Source organism: Enhydra lutris, unplaced genomic scaffold (assembly GCF_002288905.1).
Source record: "Enhydra lutris kenyoni isolate GAN:26980312 unplaced genomic scaffold, ASM228890v2 scaffoldscaffold1, whole genome shotgun sequence".
In the NCBI taxonomy this organism is placed as follows: Eukaryota; Metazoa; Chordata; class Mammalia; order Carnivora; family Mustelidae; genus Enhydra; species Enhydra lutris.
Genome location: NW_019154085.1, coordinates 4,190,577 through 4,208,748, shown reverse-complemented (window position 1 = coordinate 4,208,748; position 18,172 = coordinate 4,190,577). Strand labels below are relative to the sequence as shown.

General features: G+C 43.2%; 1 protein-coding gene across 4 annotated transcripts in view; it reads right to left on the bottom strand.

The window, feature by feature from the left end:
- Positions 1-18,172, bottom strand: part of LOC111160816 (myosin IB) — a 190,377-nt gene that overhangs the window by 37,841 nt on the left and 134,364 nt on the right. For all 4 annotated transcript variants that reach the window (XM_022524212.1, XM_022524341.1, XM_022524416.1 and 1 more), the window contains exons 9-14: positions 17,093-17,196; positions 14,619-14,766; positions 14,231-14,349; positions 8,584-8,670; positions 7,893-7,958; positions 202-306 (exon numbers count right to left, since the gene is read on the bottom strand). In XM_022524212.1, the coding sequence (XP_022379920.1) occupies positions 202-306; positions 7,893-7,958; positions 8,584-8,670; positions 14,231-14,349; positions 14,619-14,766; positions 17,093-17,196 (629 nt within the window). The remainder of the gene's footprint in view (positions 1-201; positions 307-7,892; positions 7,959-8,583; positions 8,671-14,230; positions 14,350-14,618; positions 14,767-17,092; positions 17,197-18,172) is intronic.

Here is an 18,172-nt window from a genome sequence, read left to right as displayed (position 1 = left end):
GGCACTGATCTAGGCACAAGCAGCGGAGCAGCAAAGATAATCCCAGTTAGCTTAGATGTCGTAACAAACGAACTTGTAAAAGATACAACACGATTAAACTTAGATAAATCTGATTTTAGAATCCTGTTTATATCGACTTCTGAATCCACAATTTGTATGATGAGTAAAAAAGGAACTTTAAAAAAAAAATGGCGACATTACCTCCCGTACGTACTCCTCCTGCTCTTCTTTCAGGGTCAGTTCAATGAAGATCTGCTGCAGCTTCTCATTACAATAATTGATAATGAACTGCTCGAAGCTGTTGTCCTACGGGGAGAAAAATGAAGGCAGCCTTACAAACCGTGCCATCAGCTCTCCCACGGCAGTGACACCCAAGCGTCTCCGTCCACAAGAAACACATACACACGTCGTCTCGCAGGTTTAACAGAGGCCCGGCACACAGCTCCAGGGACACCGAGGCCTGGCACACACAGGCGTGCACGCTGCAGGCACTCGAGAAATGGTTCATGAGTCAGGTGCGTGAATGAAGTACACACAAGTTATGCAGTGTTTGCAAAGATGAAGATTTTTAGCTGACAGAGAAGCACCCCACACACGGTAAAAAAATTAAAAAAATAGTTTCCCCTAAAGGATCCGAAAAGGAACAGTGAGATTTATAATCTCTGTCACCCAAGTTCCCAATCTACCATTCTCGGGTGAAACTCTGCAGCTCGAGAGAGTCCTCCTGACCTGACCTCTTGCTCCCCCAGGCAGGGTCTGCTCCCTCATTCTGACTGAGACACCAGCACTTTCTAAAAATCACACTATGTGTATATGCGTGTGGGCCGAGGTATACGGACACATTGATTAGTTTCTGTCCTGTCTGTCTCCCTAGATGGGCAAAGGGCTGACCACGTGCCTCTTCTGCTCACCAGTGGAAGCCCGTGCCCCGTACAGCACAGTGCACCTAGCCAGATATGACTTGTGGGTGAATAAACAGCAAAGTGCCTAAAAAACAGAGGTTCAAGGGAATCAGCACATCAAAATCATTTCCCTAGTGAGAAACTCTTCTCAGAAGGCTCCCGTATTTATCACTTGTCTGGTCCTCAGCAGCTTCTCCTTCCTACTGGGGTTACTCCCACCAGCTCTGATGGAAGAGCCACACCTGAGTCCTCTCTGGGCCACCCACGGAGCTTCATGTGTCACAACACATACCGAAGGGGAAAAAAATGCATGTCTGTTGAAGGAGTACACTCCACCAGAAGCCACACCGTCCGGGAAGAGGTAGATCTGGTGGTAAGACATGTTATTTTCACCTCTATCGTCTGTCTTTGCGGAGCGGAGATGGTGGCCATGGGAGCAAGGGACACACAAACCCACCGTGATAAACCTGACTTCCTCCTACCGAGGCAGCCAGTCAGTCCTGGCCCTAACAAGCCACGAGCATCCCAGTGGGAAACTGAAGCTTGCGGTTTCTCCTGAATACACAGAGCAACTGGCCTTCCAATCTCTCCGTAAATGATGGAAGCAAAAAAGTCACAGAGTTTTTTGAAAGCTGAACTTTCAAAATCAACTTTGCTCCTATGTAGGACAAATTTTAAAATGAGACTTACGATGCAGTATCTGACTGCATTCTTTCCTGGAATTCAGCTAAGGGTTTTCTATCACCAATGATGAACTCATTAATCAGGGAGAACTTTTAACTCTAAACCATGAATGACACGTACACTCCGTCACTGGCTAATCTTCTAATGTTAAGTCTGGTCAAAGAGTTTTGTTTTCTGTTTTTTTGTTTTTAATCATGAAGGTTTTTACTAAGAACACATTTATTTTCAATACTTTCAACAAACAGTCTGAGACAAAGGGCATTCCCCAGTACTCATGTTCATATAAAGTTTTAAAACCCATGTGCTCCAATCTTTAGAGCTTAACAATTTTGATTAGAAGCTGATGTCCATCTAGCCTAGACACCTTGTTACGATTCTGATCAGAAGGCCATTTCTCTACAAGGAAGTCTGGTGTTCTTTATGATAAAATACTCCAAAATAAACTTATAAATAAAATTAAAGTTTTGATGGTTTATTTAACAGTTAAAATCCCTTCTGTTATTTAATAAGTCTATGTTCATGGAGCTATTTAAACAAAATTATGCTAAATCTTCAAATGGTAACTAATGACGAGAGGCGAGAGGAGAACAGTGTCCTTGGACACGTGACACGGCTATGAGCAGCTGGAGGTGCGCTTTGCAACAGGACTGTGAAATGCACACAAGCGGGTTAGAAATCAGAGGCAAAGCTTCACGACGACAACACAGCTTCAGGGGTAAGTCAGACCCAAACGAGATTTCCCTCCACATGTAAAAGTTCCTGCATGAACTCTCTATTCCGTATCTGCACACAGTTAATCAATGCCATTTACTGCAAAATCCACACAGCTGGAGAAGCCGTTAACACAGGCGCATGCAGGAGACTGTCACTGCAGACACTTCATACTTACTGCATTCTGGCGCAAAAAGGGACAGATTACACAAAATGCAGTCAGTTCTTAATTTGCAATAAACCTCTAAAAGTAAATGCTTATTGATGGTTATTCACTGGTGCAAACGACAGATTTTACCATCAGGCTATGTTTCTGATTGGCATAAAACTTGAAATCAAGACACATGTCCAATCTTAAAAAAAACAAACAGGCTGCCGGTACCTACACGCGGTTTCTGAACTGTCGTTCCGCTAGGTGGGAGCTATGCAGGATGAAAACAGTTTGATTCAAATCATACCTCATGTGAACTCGCGTGACGTCCCAAGGCTTCCGTACCTAATGCTTCTAATTCTAAATTCTTAGGAAACGTAAATGACACCCCCCCCCCCGCAAGGGTCAGAGGTAACTGGTAGGTCACAAAAGGAGCGAAGAGATCCTGCAAAATCCAAAAGCACCTCCTCGTTCTCACCACGGCAACCCACCTGGTGCTGTCCCTGCAAGGTCTGCCTTCAAACATAAACCATGTGGTAAGGAGAGAACGTTCCAGAGACGGCCTAAGAAAAAAACTTGTCTCTCCTACCTCATCCGGCTGTCTAAAGAACAACAAGATCCAGAATAGCACAATCATCAAGGCAGAAACCGGCTGACTTCTCCTCAGAAACATCTTCGCATCAACTGCAAACACACCTTGCAGCCCGCAAATCATGTCAGGAATCACCAGAGCAAGCACCACTGCCACCCGTGAAGGCAGCCCCGCTTCTCAGGGTCTATGCTTACGCTGTTGACATCACCCTCATGTTTCGGGAAATGGGACTTCACACATCCTTAAAAATAACATACAAACATTCGTAATCTGCAAACAATGAAGGAACAGCCCGGTACCGGTTTGAGTAGCTGCCGCTTGCACAGGTCCAGAAGACGCCTTCAGGTACACAGGCACGAAGTATCACCGGCTTTTCCACCACGGTCCCTCCCCGCTTAGAAAATAGCTAAACTGGGTCTAGGAACCATCCTGTGAATCTAAAGGCCCCAAAGCAATGTGCTATTTGGATACTTTTGTGTCCAGAACTGTGGGTGGCAGCGATCGCTGAGCCGGGCGCTGCCCCCACAGGTCAGTCTCGCGAACGGGGTTCTCTCAGGAGGAAGCACACAGGAGCTTGACTGACTCATCTCCCCACCCTCTCCCCAGTGTTCTAGCCATGCCCCATGCATGGGATGTGTCTCCACTGTTTGACTCCTATTTAGCCCTAAAGGCTGAGGCTATGATAAAACTAAAACTTTGGGGAACATCTTTGAACAAGCATATCCAGAATTTTCCCTCATACAATCTCCCTGTGTGAAATCCAGAACCGTCGCCACCCTCACAGGGCTGCTCTAGGGAAAACAGGTGCGCAGCAAGGTGTCTAGGTTCCATGCTGTTCTATGTTACATTCGCCGGCTGTAGGCTGGGCTGGAAAGAACTGGCCAGATTTAGAAGTAAAATAATAGACCGAAACTTTAAAATCTAGGGCTTCTTTCAAGAATTCCTGAGTTTGAGTCCACCTTCTCCACATCAAACAAATAGAAAATCATAGTTCCAGTGAAGGTCACAACTAGTTTATATTCTCTTGAACTTTCCGCTTGCAAGGAATTTGAAAGATGGGTCAGAAATACTGGCCAGTTACTAACAGATTTTCTCAGCAACAGAGGAGGCTAGTGATACCTTATGCTCTCTAAGACAGGTGGATACTTAAGTCTTGCACTCTTTAAATACATGACAGTTTTCTTCCCAGTACATATTCATATATGATAAATTTTAAGAAAAACAGCATTATTGTGCTCTTAATATAAAATAAGCTCTGATTTAAAAAGTTAAAAAGCAAGAGTAGCGATATACACATACATATTATGAACCATATTATTCCCTATCATTTCCATTCTAAAACGTACTTTAAAAAATTCTCTTTCCTCGTTAAGTTCTCTGGCACACGAAGAACAAAATTAAAGGAAAAAAGCTGGAACAGAAGGTATCGCCGATAACCAGAATCACTTTTCTTTTAAAAACAATTTAGAAAACAAATCTCATAATCATGAGACAGACTTACAGGGCTACACTGACTCTCATTTGTCTATCAGGTGCTTTTATCTGGAACAATCATCGCACCCAGCCTCTCCTATTCTTACTGCAGAAGGGACACTTTCAGTGAGGTTCGTGCGGGCAAGATGAATACGGGCTGCCTGACTCAGGGCAACCAGCGCTTTGCCTCCTCAAAGCCAGCTCAACTGTGTGAAAGTGAAAGATCCAGCCTGCTCTTCTGCTTTGGTCCACAGCACACTAATAATTTCTTAGATTTTCCCAGCAAACTACCTGCCATGTTTAGTATTTCCCAGATAAGCACTTCAAAAAAAGCTGAATCAATTTCGATGGCTCAACTTTGTTTTGAATTTCACTGAATTTTTTCATTTGTTGTTTCACGGTGAGGCTATAAATGTTTCTCAGAGATCAGTTATAAGAACATTCAAACTTAATTATGTGGAATTGGAGTGTCTGTATTACAGTACTTTCTTCCCTTGCAAAACTGGACTTCCGTTCAACGAGGATTTTAGCTAGATTTTTCTTCTCTATGCATTTTTAACTCCCTTCCTCTTATTTTTGGTATCAGTATGTTCCACTAATCTGTTTCCCAAACTGACAGCAGATCACATGCGGCCAGCAAGGCAGGGTTATTCACGTAGCTGGCCCTGAAATGCTTTGCAGTCAAATCCATGGGTCATCATTCCATGGTCTAATGCATCAGTTTCTCTCTTCCATTTAGAGACGGACCAAAATGAATGAAAGGTTTCCACCAACTCAGCTGAAAAACGTTTTCATGGGAACTGTCAATGGGGTCATGAGCCAGAATGAGAAACATTAAAACAATTTTTTTCTGAACCTTCATGGTCCAATTTTTAAAGTGATGCCCGGGGTGTTCTACTAAAAGGCAGAACCCTTAATTCCTGCAGTCAAGTTTCATGGAAAAACAAATGCAGAATTCTCTCTATTCCATCAGTTTCTTTTCACTTGGGTAGACAATACCACAGAAATTTTCATTTGTGTACTGATGAGGATTTGAAATACTTCTTCCCAAGTCAGACCTTGGGCTTCTAACATCAGCTTCTGGTACTTTTAAGTCCTTATTTTTTTTTAATATTTTATTTATTTATTTGAGAGAGAGACAGTGAGAGAAAGCATGAGAGGGGGAGGGTGAGAGGCAGAAGGAGACACCCCACAGAGCTGGGAGACTGACGTGGGACTTTATCCTGGGACTCTGGGACTGTGACCTGAGTCGAAAGCAGTTACTTAACCAACTGAGCCACCCAGCGCCTCTTTTAAGTCTTTAATTACTGACTCCCTCATGTTCCGTATGATGGACTTTCTGATGTTTCCATGAATTCTAATTTTGCTGAGAAGCCAGGAAAATGTAGGATGGCACCTGGGGTGTGCATGTGAATACAGTTTATAAAAAAAAAAAAAAAAAAAGCCTCTCTAATTCTGTATCAAAAAGCAGATAAAAATATCTAGAAGAGTGTAACCAAATCTGTATTCTGACTTCTCCCAAGTAAATTGACTTATAAATCATCAAGCAGATTATTAATAATAAAGATATTTGGAAGATTAATCTGAGGTTTAGACAGCAAAATGAAGAGAACAACTAGTTACAATGAAAGACAAATCTTAATTCTCTCAAGGAACTCGGGGGGAAAATCAAAGCATTTACTGCATGGACAAGGAAAATTAATTTCTTACAATTTTAGAGGCATCATAAGATTAGCTATAGACATGACTGGTTAGATTTGGTCTTGGTTCAAATTTCTGTTTTGAGGATTTCATTTTTAGAAAAAAATTATTTCTATTTGAGGGTAGTTCTGAGTATATTCAAGCAATTCTCCTAACTCACAAACCTCAAATTCTTCTCTATTCCAAGAGCCCAGGAGCTCTCCTTAGCAGAGTCTGCTAAAGGGGCACCCATACAAGCAGACACTGTACTGAAGAGCATCTTCAAGGGCCAGGACAGGGCGGGGGCAGCAGCCAGCACATGGCACAGATGTCCCACATGCGGCCGTGAGCATACCACCCAACCCCAGGAGGGCTCCCCATGCTGGCCAGCTCGGAATGATGACAAGAGCATAGAAATACAGGACTCCAGAAACTTACCACATTTGGGGTTTCTCCCGATTTCCAGGTACTGGGGACCCTGTGAGTCTGGGGAGAAAAGTGCCCTATAGGAGGTCCTGAGTTTGCCCTTTGGTGGCTGTGTAACTTTGGGATAGCTACTTGACCTTCAGAGCCTCACCTCCTCACCTATAAAACAGGAATAACTGCGAAGATTTCATGACATTTTGGTGAAAATTAAATCAGATAACATACGTACCACTTACCACAATGCTTACACACAGGTAGCATTGGACTCAGTAAGGACTGTGGTCAAGCAGGGAGAAGGTACGATCACAGAAATAAATGTTGTAAGAAAAAGACATTTGCTAGAAAGGCCTAGTTTAGCACAGGGAATGGCTGATTTTTTTTTTCCCCTATTCTGTGAACCTAATAATTTGGAACGTATGAAGGCTTTGGGCGGTCATTCAGGGCACGGACTGCTTATTTAAAGGAATTCACAAATCATTACTTATAGGGAGAATAAAGAAAGGAGGAGCTTAATCTACTTCTTATTTTACCAAACCAGACGAAAATACCACTCCAAAAGTAAGAGTAAGTGCTTTAAAAGGTCCTTCAAATGGAGGAGGGGGCAAAAATAAAAAGTCCTTAAAATGGCTTCTGAACGTCAAAGTTAGCAAGAGGATAAATAGGAAATTCTAATGTAAATATATAACGTTTCAATATTTAATCTGTAATAGGCATGAAGTCTTTTCAAAAAATTCATTATGAACTTCCACAGAAATTCTTTCAACCTTTACAACAGACTCATGTCTAAAGATCGCAGCTGGATGAGACCCAACAAATCGCCCAGTCCAGACCCTCTCTGAGTCCAGCAGGGATGGAGTGACCAGCTCTGGCCAAGCCGCGGCCAGCATCCAACTCTTCAGCTCCACGCTATCTCATGGCACCATCTTGCTTCCCTTTCTTACAAATGAACAAACGACTACAAACAAGCACAATGTCCACATGCCTTGTTGGCAATTTCACAGTGAGAATTCTGGATTTGCAATTACAAAAGTCAAATACTGATACCAGAAGTGCTTTCTCTGACAGCACTCTCTCCAAAATGCTGGCTCTCAGCATTCAACACACACACACACACACACACACACACACACACACTGTGTTACACCTGCAAAAAGCTTTCTTTGTAGATTTTTTTGTAGATAATTATATTAAATGTTGTCTATAGAATATACAATTTAATTTCCAACTGTTCTGCATTAATAAAGATAATACAAAAGCTAGAAAAAAAGCTTACCTCAAAAATTTCAAAGCCATAAATGTCCAAAACACCCATGACCTTCTTTCTCACTTTGGTCTGTGCCTTAAAAAAATGTTTAGAATTGATGGGTTAATTTAGGCCTGAAACAGAACACTAAAAGCATACTAAGGAGTATTGTAAGTTAATTGCATTTCACAACTAGGAGAATAACTATAATTTAGTGTAGTTTTTTTTTTAATGTATGAGAATATTGGTATGAAATCTTACAGAAATTTAAATGGGTGACTTAATTTAAAGATGGTATTAGTAATGTTTTAATATAATAAAAGATCACTCAGGGTTATGCTATAGGCAGGGCCTTTCAAAATCCCAGTCCTCCAATCCCCTCACTCTCTTGAAGAATGCGTCAGCAGCTAGAGAGGTCAAGTGAGCTTTCAGCCAAGTACACACAGCTAGTCAGATGAACGATAACCAAGACCTGGGATATTCGCAGAATAACTCTGCATTAGACCACTGACAGGTGAGACTTCTTAGAACAAAATGGCAAAACAAAGTAAACAGAATCCTGACAAATTACACTCCTATGCAAGGTAAATTCTTCTTAAGGAACAACCTTTGTAAATTGTAATCAATGATCTGACTCTAAAATTAAAGTATCTTTAACTTACTGCTTACACTCTAAATACCATTCACGACAGCGATTTATGCAGTGACTGAAACTCAGTACCTTAATGCTTTCATTGATCCGATTCACCAACCAGGAAAACAACCTGCTGTAAAGGTTTTTAGCCAGAGCATCACGAGCGTAATATGCCTATTAAGAAAAAAGAAGAAGAAAGAAAGAAAAAGAAAAACTCAGCAACCACAACGGTCACAATGCTCAATTTCAATAAGATAATAAACGTATTTTTCAAATATTTAAAGCTCTTTTATCTCAAATGTCTTTTCAGAGCCAGTCTTCATTATACTCTGAACAGTCAAACCATTAAGAGAATTGGGCAAATTATTTATACCCAATTATTACGCTTTTTTGCATCCCAGGAAACTAATTCAAAATATTGCAAACACTTTCTCCAGAAAGATATCCAACTCAGTATTACAGAAGAGAGGAAAATCAGAGGCAATTTAGAAGTCCAACAACAGGGGAACAGTAAAATAAATAAATGAACACCACTGAAAGGGAGTCACACAGTCATCACAGAATGATCATTATGAAAATTAGGTAATAAAATAGAAAATGCTTATGTTTTATGAAAATAAGAAACTGTGCATTTTATTTTATTTATTTATTTTTAAAGATTTTATTTATTTATTTGACAGATATCACAAGTAGGCAGAGAGGCAGGCAGAGAGAGAGAGGAGGAAGCAGGCTCTCCGCAGAGCAGAGAGCCCGATGCAGGACTCGATCCCAGGACCCTGGGATCATGACCTGAGCCGAAGGCAGAGGCTTTAACCCACTGAGCCACCCAGGCGCCCCAAGAAACTGTGCATTTTATATGAAGACTCTATCTTTTTAACCCGTACACACGGGAAAGGAACTCAAAGAAAAAACGTAAAAACGATTCTGACTGAGGTGATCTCTAAATGTTTCCTTCACCAAACCGTCTGAACGTCTAAGAAACAATATTCCATACCAACTAGTGTCACAATGTGCTGTTGGACAATATGCTGGATAAAATAAAATTCGAAGGTTTTTATTTGCTTATTTATTTATTTGAAGCTGTTCAGAGGTACTTGACAAAGAGGCCGAAGACCGAGTCTCACTGAGCCGGGCCTAGGGTGCACACACTGGAGAAAGGGAGGCCTGCTGGACGAACCCAAGAGCCCCTAAACGTATCGGGTGCCACGTGGGTGCCGCAATCGTGGGCCAACGAGAGCTGTGTGACGCAGTGCTCCTGGGGAGGACTGCACACGACTGCCAGCAGCCTCCGGGGAGCACAGCTGCTGTTCCTGATGCTCGGGCCCTGTGTGTGCATTTCACTGCTTAGGAGGAGAAATGTGGGCATTACTGTGAAAGTAAACCATTACACTTGTATTTTATAAAGAATTAGGTGATAGGAAGTTCTTTTTCCATGTTTCTTTCTAAAGAAGTAACAACTTGAATCACACAGTCACCACGCTGGCAATGCACAGCAAGTTTGGAGCACCTTTTTCCTTCACCTGACACTTCCATGCTCTCCCAAATCTTTCTCCCTACATCTCAGGCAGCCACTCCCATGAGAGCTACAAAATCCATCCAGAAGTTGGCAAAGAGAACCCAAGTGGCCTGCAATTGTCTTGGAGGGTGATGGAGGTTAATGATTTAATGATCCCACTGCATAAAATGCATGGAAATGCTGAAATAGAGAAAGGAACCTACCTTTAGACAAATACCTTTTATCTAACCTCCTTCCTTCTAGGGTTTACTTTCTTAAAATAGGCCATGCAAGTGCCTAGAACAGTGCCTGGCACACAGTAAGTCTATACATGTATTTATATTATAATTTCTGAAGTATCCTCTTCCTTTCCCACTCATGAGCCTATAGAACTCTTTCTTCATCCTTTCTGCTTTCTTCTTGTTAATTCCAGTTACCTCAAAACACCACATAATCTCCAAATATCACCTATTTGCAAACAGAATGCCATTATAATGGCATCTGATTTTTTTAGTGGTATGCTATCTGCTTCCAACAAACCCCCATTTCAATATGCAATTGAACTAATAGTGACAACTTAGTCTGGCACTGCTTTGTATTTTTCCAAGTGCATTCACCGCCAGTATATTAATCTTCTTTGCTTCCTTCAAACAAATCACTTATTCTTGAATCTCAAACTCCAATGTTTCCAGGGATTGCCTGATAGCAATGAGTGGGGAGCAGTAGGATGTACGGGCGTTGAAAGATGCATTCCATCTTAAAGGTACTCAAATTCAAATTTTAAAAAGCAAGCAAACAAAATGAAACAGAAGCACCATAACAAAACTACCCCTTCCTCAAGTACAATATGCCTATGAGCTCTCCCTGGCCCCCGGAGCTGCCCATCTGCCCGGACTGATGTCCTAAGTCTGACTCATGCCCCCTCATTTCCACAATAATGTCCTCCAAGGTAGGGGAAGAAATGTTTATTTTCATGTAAGGATCACTACTGAGGTAGGTAGAAATAAGGAAGACACCAAGTGCACCGATTCACCATCTCAGATTCTAAGCACAGTATGAGACTACGCGTTTCTGCAGCTGCGTGAAGCTCACTAAGAAAGATCCCCAGTGGAATGGGCTTTGGAGATGCCCGCTCTTAGTCTGCAGCCCAGACGAAGAAGATACACAGATGTACGGCCACGTGGCCAAGCCTCTAGGGGTTAAGGGCGGGGCGGTGGAGATCAAACCAAGATGAGAGAAACAATCAGAGAGCAGGTGTCCAAGAGCCAGAGAGAAAGACTTCGGAGAAGGGAAAAGAGGGGGCCAATGAGATCTAGGAAGGCTTCCTGGATGAGGTGGAACTGGATAGACCACTCAGACAGGCAGGGAAGAATTAGCCATGGCATGTGGGTAAGGGAGAAGTAGGAGCAAAGGCACAGGGTAAAAATAAGAATGGCATTTAGAGAACTCAGAAGGGAATAAACTGAGATCAACTGTGCAGGGTCAGATCACCGAGGGCCAAGAGCCATGGAAGCCAGGGAGGGAGGATGAGGAAGAAGCTGCATGACAGCCCATCTTCAGTTTCTATCATTTCATATTATTTGCTGTATCTGAGGAAAGATCAAAATGCCTTGGGGAGAATGAGGAATGGGGCGATAAACATGATAACGGGGCCCACGAATCAAATCTATGAGGAAATGTTAATAAAACGAATTACTTCTTGCCAGAATTGAAACCTTTTAGGATGTAAGATCGGTAGAACCCTAATACATTAAAAAATTAAGAAAAAAAAGAACTTGAATAAGGAGCTGAAAAATCAAGGATCTGAAGCCAAATTCTTTTATGCCAAAGGTTAAGAATGTGACAAAGTTTAGCCCAGGGAAGCAAGATGACTCCAGCTCGTAAGTCGGAGGCCCCTGGGCCTGGTTTCCATACCATGATTAAAAGGCAAGAGTAAAACACACAGTAAAAACACCACAACATACCCGCATACAGATTCCGTATCTGTGTGGCTATTCTGAAAGGGCTCTCTTAAACACAGCAGGCATCTTCTCTCTGCAACAGCCTATACTCAACAATCCCCGCTCTGGCTACCAAAAACGTCCACACTCAGTGTGACCCTCAATACAGCGGTTCTCAAAATGTGGTCCTCGTGCCGGCAGCAGCAGCAGCACTGGAACTGTGAGACATTCTTCAGTCCTACCGCGGACCTGCTGAACCCGCCGCTTCCGAGGCACGGCTGTAGGACCCTCCAGGAGGTGCTGATGGGCACCCAAGTTTGAGAACCGCCTCCACACTCAACCTTTCCAGCCACGTTGCTCTGAACCCATTTCACAAGTCTGAAGCTACAGCTGAGCCTGATCGACCCTCCCCTGGATGTGGCCTCCTTTTCTGTTTTCTTTTTGAAATGCACTTTTGCCCATTCTTGATACATCTAAATCCTTCAACACTGGCTCAGAAACCATCTTCTCTATGAAGTCTCCTTTCATCCCTTACGCTCCTGCTAATGGTCTACAGAGGGGCCTGTGCTGAGGACGTTCAACCAATTTCTCTTGATTAAGTTAGTCGCTCACCATCTGACTTTGCATTAGTAAGGCTGCTCTGGACAGAGAGGACAGCAGAAGTAGTAACTTACGAAGAAGGTGACATAAGAGTTATAGCTAGAAAATTTACATATACACGAAGATATAATATTTTTCACAGTCAGAACAGTTCACCTAAAATAAGAAATCAACACTGAAAGAAAGCTACAGACAGAGGCATCCTTGGGTCAGCAGCAGAGACCTGTGGAGAGCAGCCAAGACAGAGAGTAAAGCCACCTACTCTCTTATAGATGCTTAAGGCCACTTACAAAGAGGAGGAGAACATAAGTGGACCATGGGATGAGAATAAAGTAGAGCTCTGGGGGAACAGTCCCAAACTAGTCCTTTAATTCCAGTCCAGATCAGCACTAGCCAGTGGGAACATGTCTAAGCCGCAGAACAAAGGGTTCCAGAAGTTGCCTGGGTAATAACAACCACACATGCCTCCATCCGTCCATCCCTTTGTCCACCTAACTTGAACCAAAGGAGCGAAGAAATAAGCCACTCAGACTGGGGTCTTAGACTTCCCTGGCTTCAGATGGACAGTAGACAAGAAGGCAGGCAGCGAGGCCAAGTTGGCCATTCGACTACACACTGGCTTCCCCCACAGCGTTCTCCAAATCGGTGGATGGCGATTCTATTTCCCTAGTTGCTTGGGTGAAAAGTGCTGGGAGTCCTCCTTGACTCTTCTCTTTCTCCCACACCGCCTATCAAGCCAGCGGCACATCTTGTGGCCTTTACCTTCAAACGATACCCAGACGAGACTGCTTCTCACTCCACCGCTACGTCCTGGTTAAGCCGCCATCACTTCTGGGTTAGCACACATTCCTCGGAGCTCTCCAATGCCACGAACGGAAGGTATGTGTGGTCCCTCCACCCTCCCTCAATGCTATGCTCAAGCCCTCATCTCCAGTGGGATGGTATCTGGAGGTGGAGCCTTTAGAGACAGTCAGGTTTGGATATCAGATGAGGTCATGAGGGAAGAGCTCCCATGACGCAATCAGTGTTCCTTACAAGGGGCTGGGGATACCCACACGCGTTCTCCCTTCCTCCACCCCTGCCGTGTGAACATGATACAGCAAGAAGGTGGCGGTCTATCAACTAGGACAGTGGCCCTCACCGAGAATGCTGCCAAGTTGGCCCCCTGACCTCAGATTTCTGGCCTCTAGAACCATAAGGAATAAACAGGCTTTTCCGTTTAAGCCACCCAGACTATGGTGTCCTATTACAGCAGCCCAAACTAAGATACCCTGCTTGTGCCCCTCCTCCCCCTACCCTCTCCTCGCCACACTGCAGCCAGAAGGACCCTTGGAAACACAAGGCAGGCCATGCCACTAGCATCATCCCAGCTCACTCAGACCCGACTGCCCTGCCCCAGCGCTGTGGGTCTCCCTTCCAGGGCTCTAGTTTCCTCCTTGTCTGCTGCGAGCCTGCTCTATAAATTTATTTACTGACTAGGTCTACTGGCTATCATCTGACTCCTTCTCCTGCCAAACTTTTAAGCTCCATGAGGGCAGGAATCCTTATCGGTTTAGTTTGCCGCAGTGCCCCAGTGCTCAGAACAGTGCCTTCAACCGTATGACAGCTCACATAGCCTGCAAAATCAAATCTTTGACTTTATTTAAATAAAATTACAGACTTTTTAAAAACTCACTTCTGGGCATTACGCTTTACCCACCTGAGCCACGTTCAGTGTAGTCGAAACCTTCTCCTGCTTGGCCTCCACCGTTCGGAAACTGAACGCTCGTTCTAGAACTGACTGATCGATGCCGGTCAGCTCACAGATTTCCTTTAACTCTGTGGGGGAGGGACACAAGAGGTGACTGTCTGTGTGCTGCTCAAAACCGTCTGCAAGGCTTACAGTGTTCCTTCTAAATCACATTCAAATCAAACAGTATAACATGTGTAACTCGAAAGACTTAACACTCAGCTTTAATTACGATTCTGTTCAGTTTCACTGGAAAGTGTTTTCGAACCCATGAGAAACAAGTTTTACTTTCTAGATTAAAAATTGGGCAGAAGTTCAAAGCAAGTTTGCTAAACAAGGCTGAGCTCTACTGACTCACCATTTTTGTCTTTGATTTTGCTTTCATCTAAACCATTCACTCGAGATTCGGGCTTGAACTCGATGTTCCCCAGTTTCAACACCGCGGCCACCACCTCCAAGACAGACTCGGCCTCGTGATCCATAAAACCCACAATCTGCATGGCATTCTGGGGGGGGGGGGTAGGGGGAGAAAAACAGCTGTTTACTTTCTGTCATTCTTTTATTACTATTATTATTATTATTTTTTTTTTTTTTTTTTTACTGAATCTGATAACAGATTCGTTTCTGAAAAAAACAACAGTGAAAAGACCAAGTGTCGGAGGCGAAGCTCTCCAAAAGGCAAACCTATTAACGGACCTGATGCAGCACCAGTGTGGGGCTCTAACCTGTTCAGTGATTTCACGCTGTGATTCAAGGACCCCCGGGATAATCTGCACGCTGGGGCAAGGGGGTACAGGGGTGCAAAGAGGAAGACGGGGAAGAGGAGGCTGAGAGCTGGGCCTTGAATTCTAATCCATTTCATCTGCAGCAGCTCAGTGTGTGAGTGTGTGAGTGTGTGTATGTGTGTGTAAGCACACTCACATGTGTATGCATGTACGTATGTCTTTCTTTATACTGGGTTCTGAGGCGCCTGGGTAGCTCAGTGGGTTAAGCCTCTGCCTTTGGCTCAGGTCGTGGTCTCAGGGTCCTGGGATTGAGCCCCGTATCAGGCTCTCTGCTCAGAGGGGAGCCTCCTTCCTCCTCTCTCTCTGCCTGCCTCTCTGCCTACTTGGGATCTCTGTCAAATAAATGGGTGGAATCTTTAAAAAAAAAAAAAAAAAAAAGAGGTGAATTGATACTGGTTTCTGATGCTAGAAAGGAAACCAAACATAAAGCTTTTTTATAACCTCTGACATAAAACCCTCCTCGTTTATTTCACCCGAGAAAAGCTAGTTTGCAAAGGTGAAGTGCCTGACCCAAGGCATTACAGGTAACAAGGAACATTCCATTGGTCATAAACGTCTACTGAGTGCCGATGATTTGCCAGGCAAAGCATTACAGAACTGGACTTGAACCCAACTCTTAAATCATGCCCCAAAGTCAATAGGCTTCCCATACGAGGATGTTTACAGAGTTTTAACAACTACACTCTCAAGGAAATACGTTTTTTTGAGAATAGCCCAGCTTTCTTGTTTTGTTTGTGACGAGGCTACCTAGAGAGGGAGTCATGTGAGGTTTTTCTCATGGAAAATTTCAAACATATACAATAACAGAGAGAGCAGGAAAGAACCCTATGTCATTTTCACTCAGCCTTGAAGATGAACTGATTGATGCCAGGCCGGTTTCAGCTGATCTGACCTCCTCCCCCGCCCCCTCACCACCACAGCTGTCCCACTGGGAAGTACAGTACAGTTACTACAGCATGTCCTACTAGGAGCAATTTTCCAAGTGCCACATAAACATGGAAGTTAGGATAGTGTTTAAGACAATTGATGGGGCGCCTGGGTGGCGCAGTGGGTTAAGGCCTCTGCCTTCGGCTCAGGTCATAATCCCAGGGTCCTGGGATCGAGCCCCACATCAGGCTCCCCGCTCAGCGGGGAGCCTGCTTCCTCCTCTCTCTCTGCCTGCCTCTCTGCCTACTTGTGATCTGTCTGTCAAATAAATAAATAAAGTCTTAAAAAAAAAAGATAATTGATTTTCGGGGCACCTGGGTGGCTCAGTGGGTTAAAGCCTCTGCCTTCAGCTCAGGTCATGATCTCAGGGTCCTGGGATCAAGCCCCACATCGGGCTCTCTGCTCAGCAGGAAGCCTGCTTCCCCCCCTTTCTCTGCCTGCCTCTCCGCCTACTTGTGATCTCTTGGTCTCTGTCAGATAAATACATATTTAAAAAAAAGATAATTGATTTTCTAATGAACACAAAATGTCAATCATTCTGGCTTACATATGATTTTTGGAAAAACACATACAAACATGACTTTCTCAAAAATAATATTGACTTAATGCTTTCCTAGGACAGTTTTCACAGTTGGATGTTAAATACTAAGCTATGGCTATGGAAACATTTGATTTAAATACAGCATTAAAAGAGTCAGGATAATACGCAAGCTCTAGGAAAGTGTGGGCCTTCACAATATTGTATGATTTTAATAAGAATACAAGAAATTCTTGGGGCGCCTGGGTGGCTCAGTGGTTAAAGCCTTTGCCTTCGGCTCAGGTCATGATCTCAGGATCCTGGGATCGAGCCTCACATCGGACTCTCTGCTCAGCAGGGAGCCTGCCTCCTTCTCCTCCTCTCTCTCTCTGCCTGCCTCTCTGCCTACTTGTGATCTGTCTGTCAAATAAATAAAAATCTTTAAAAAAAAAAAAAAGAATACAAGAAATTCTTGTACAATTCTAAAACCTTTGGGTGCATGAGTTAGCCCTCTGAGAAAACTCAGAATTGTTACCAATTTCAAATGAACAATATGCAGTGCCCCCATTTTAAAGAGTAATGAAAGGCTTGTGTCTTGCTTACCCTGACGGTTCTGAAATTTGCTGCATCATCCACTCCATTAACTTTGGCCGAGTCCAAACTCAGGTAGTTATATCTGCTGAAATCCCTCTCGAGTTTAAGTTTATCTATTAAATCACACATATAAGTTGATAAGTTACTTCAGTAAATCGAAGCATCTTTAATATCCCGTTCCTTAAAACCTCCAGATAAAATGACTTTCGTATTAGGTACTCAATCAAAGAACAAAAATTGATACCCAAATACAAATAATAGCGTTTTTCTAAAATTTACTTTTTCCACTGTTGTGCATATTTTAAATTGCTTTTCTTACATTTATTCATATAGTAAGGCCCCTTCCAAATTTTTATAATTTAAACATCTACAATGAACTATTTTATTATAACATATGATGTCTACCTAGGGATCCCCATATCACTGGACAAGAGGGCAGTCACAGCCCTTTGTTCTCTGGAGTCTTCTGAATTACTTCATTGGGGTCTATCCAAAAAATGGTGCGCCTGGGCAGCGGGCTCGGATCATTTCATGACTTATTTTGGATTGCCACCTCGTCCCCAGGAACAAGTCCTCACTTTGAAGTGACACCCACAAGCTCTAAGCAGACCAGGACCCGACAACTCTGCCAGCTTTGTCCTTTGCCATGACTTTTGCTAACATGTACACAGCGAACGCATCCGTGCTCTTTCAGCTGATGCTTGTTCTTTGTTAGTGAGGATGATACTTCCCCAAATGTCATTTACTTCTCATAGTTCTCATTGGGACTATTTGTCCAAAACTCTCGTCACTTAGCTATAAGCTTACTGGATACTACTCTGATAGACTTAAATTAATTCCCTAAAAGAGCCAAAGGTCAGATTTTTAACTCTTCTATCAATTACAAAAGTGTTCCCACTACGTTTTATTTTCACCGAGCAATTTTTTTTAAAAAATAATTGTTCTCATCTACTGCTCCCTGGTAATTTCCTCTTCCTAAGTGGAACAATTACATGCTTCCATTTTACTGTTTAAATTTAGGATTCCCTCCCCCTTACCTCCTTAACATTTACTTAGCACTTCGAGTTAGCCATCTGAGACCTGACAGCA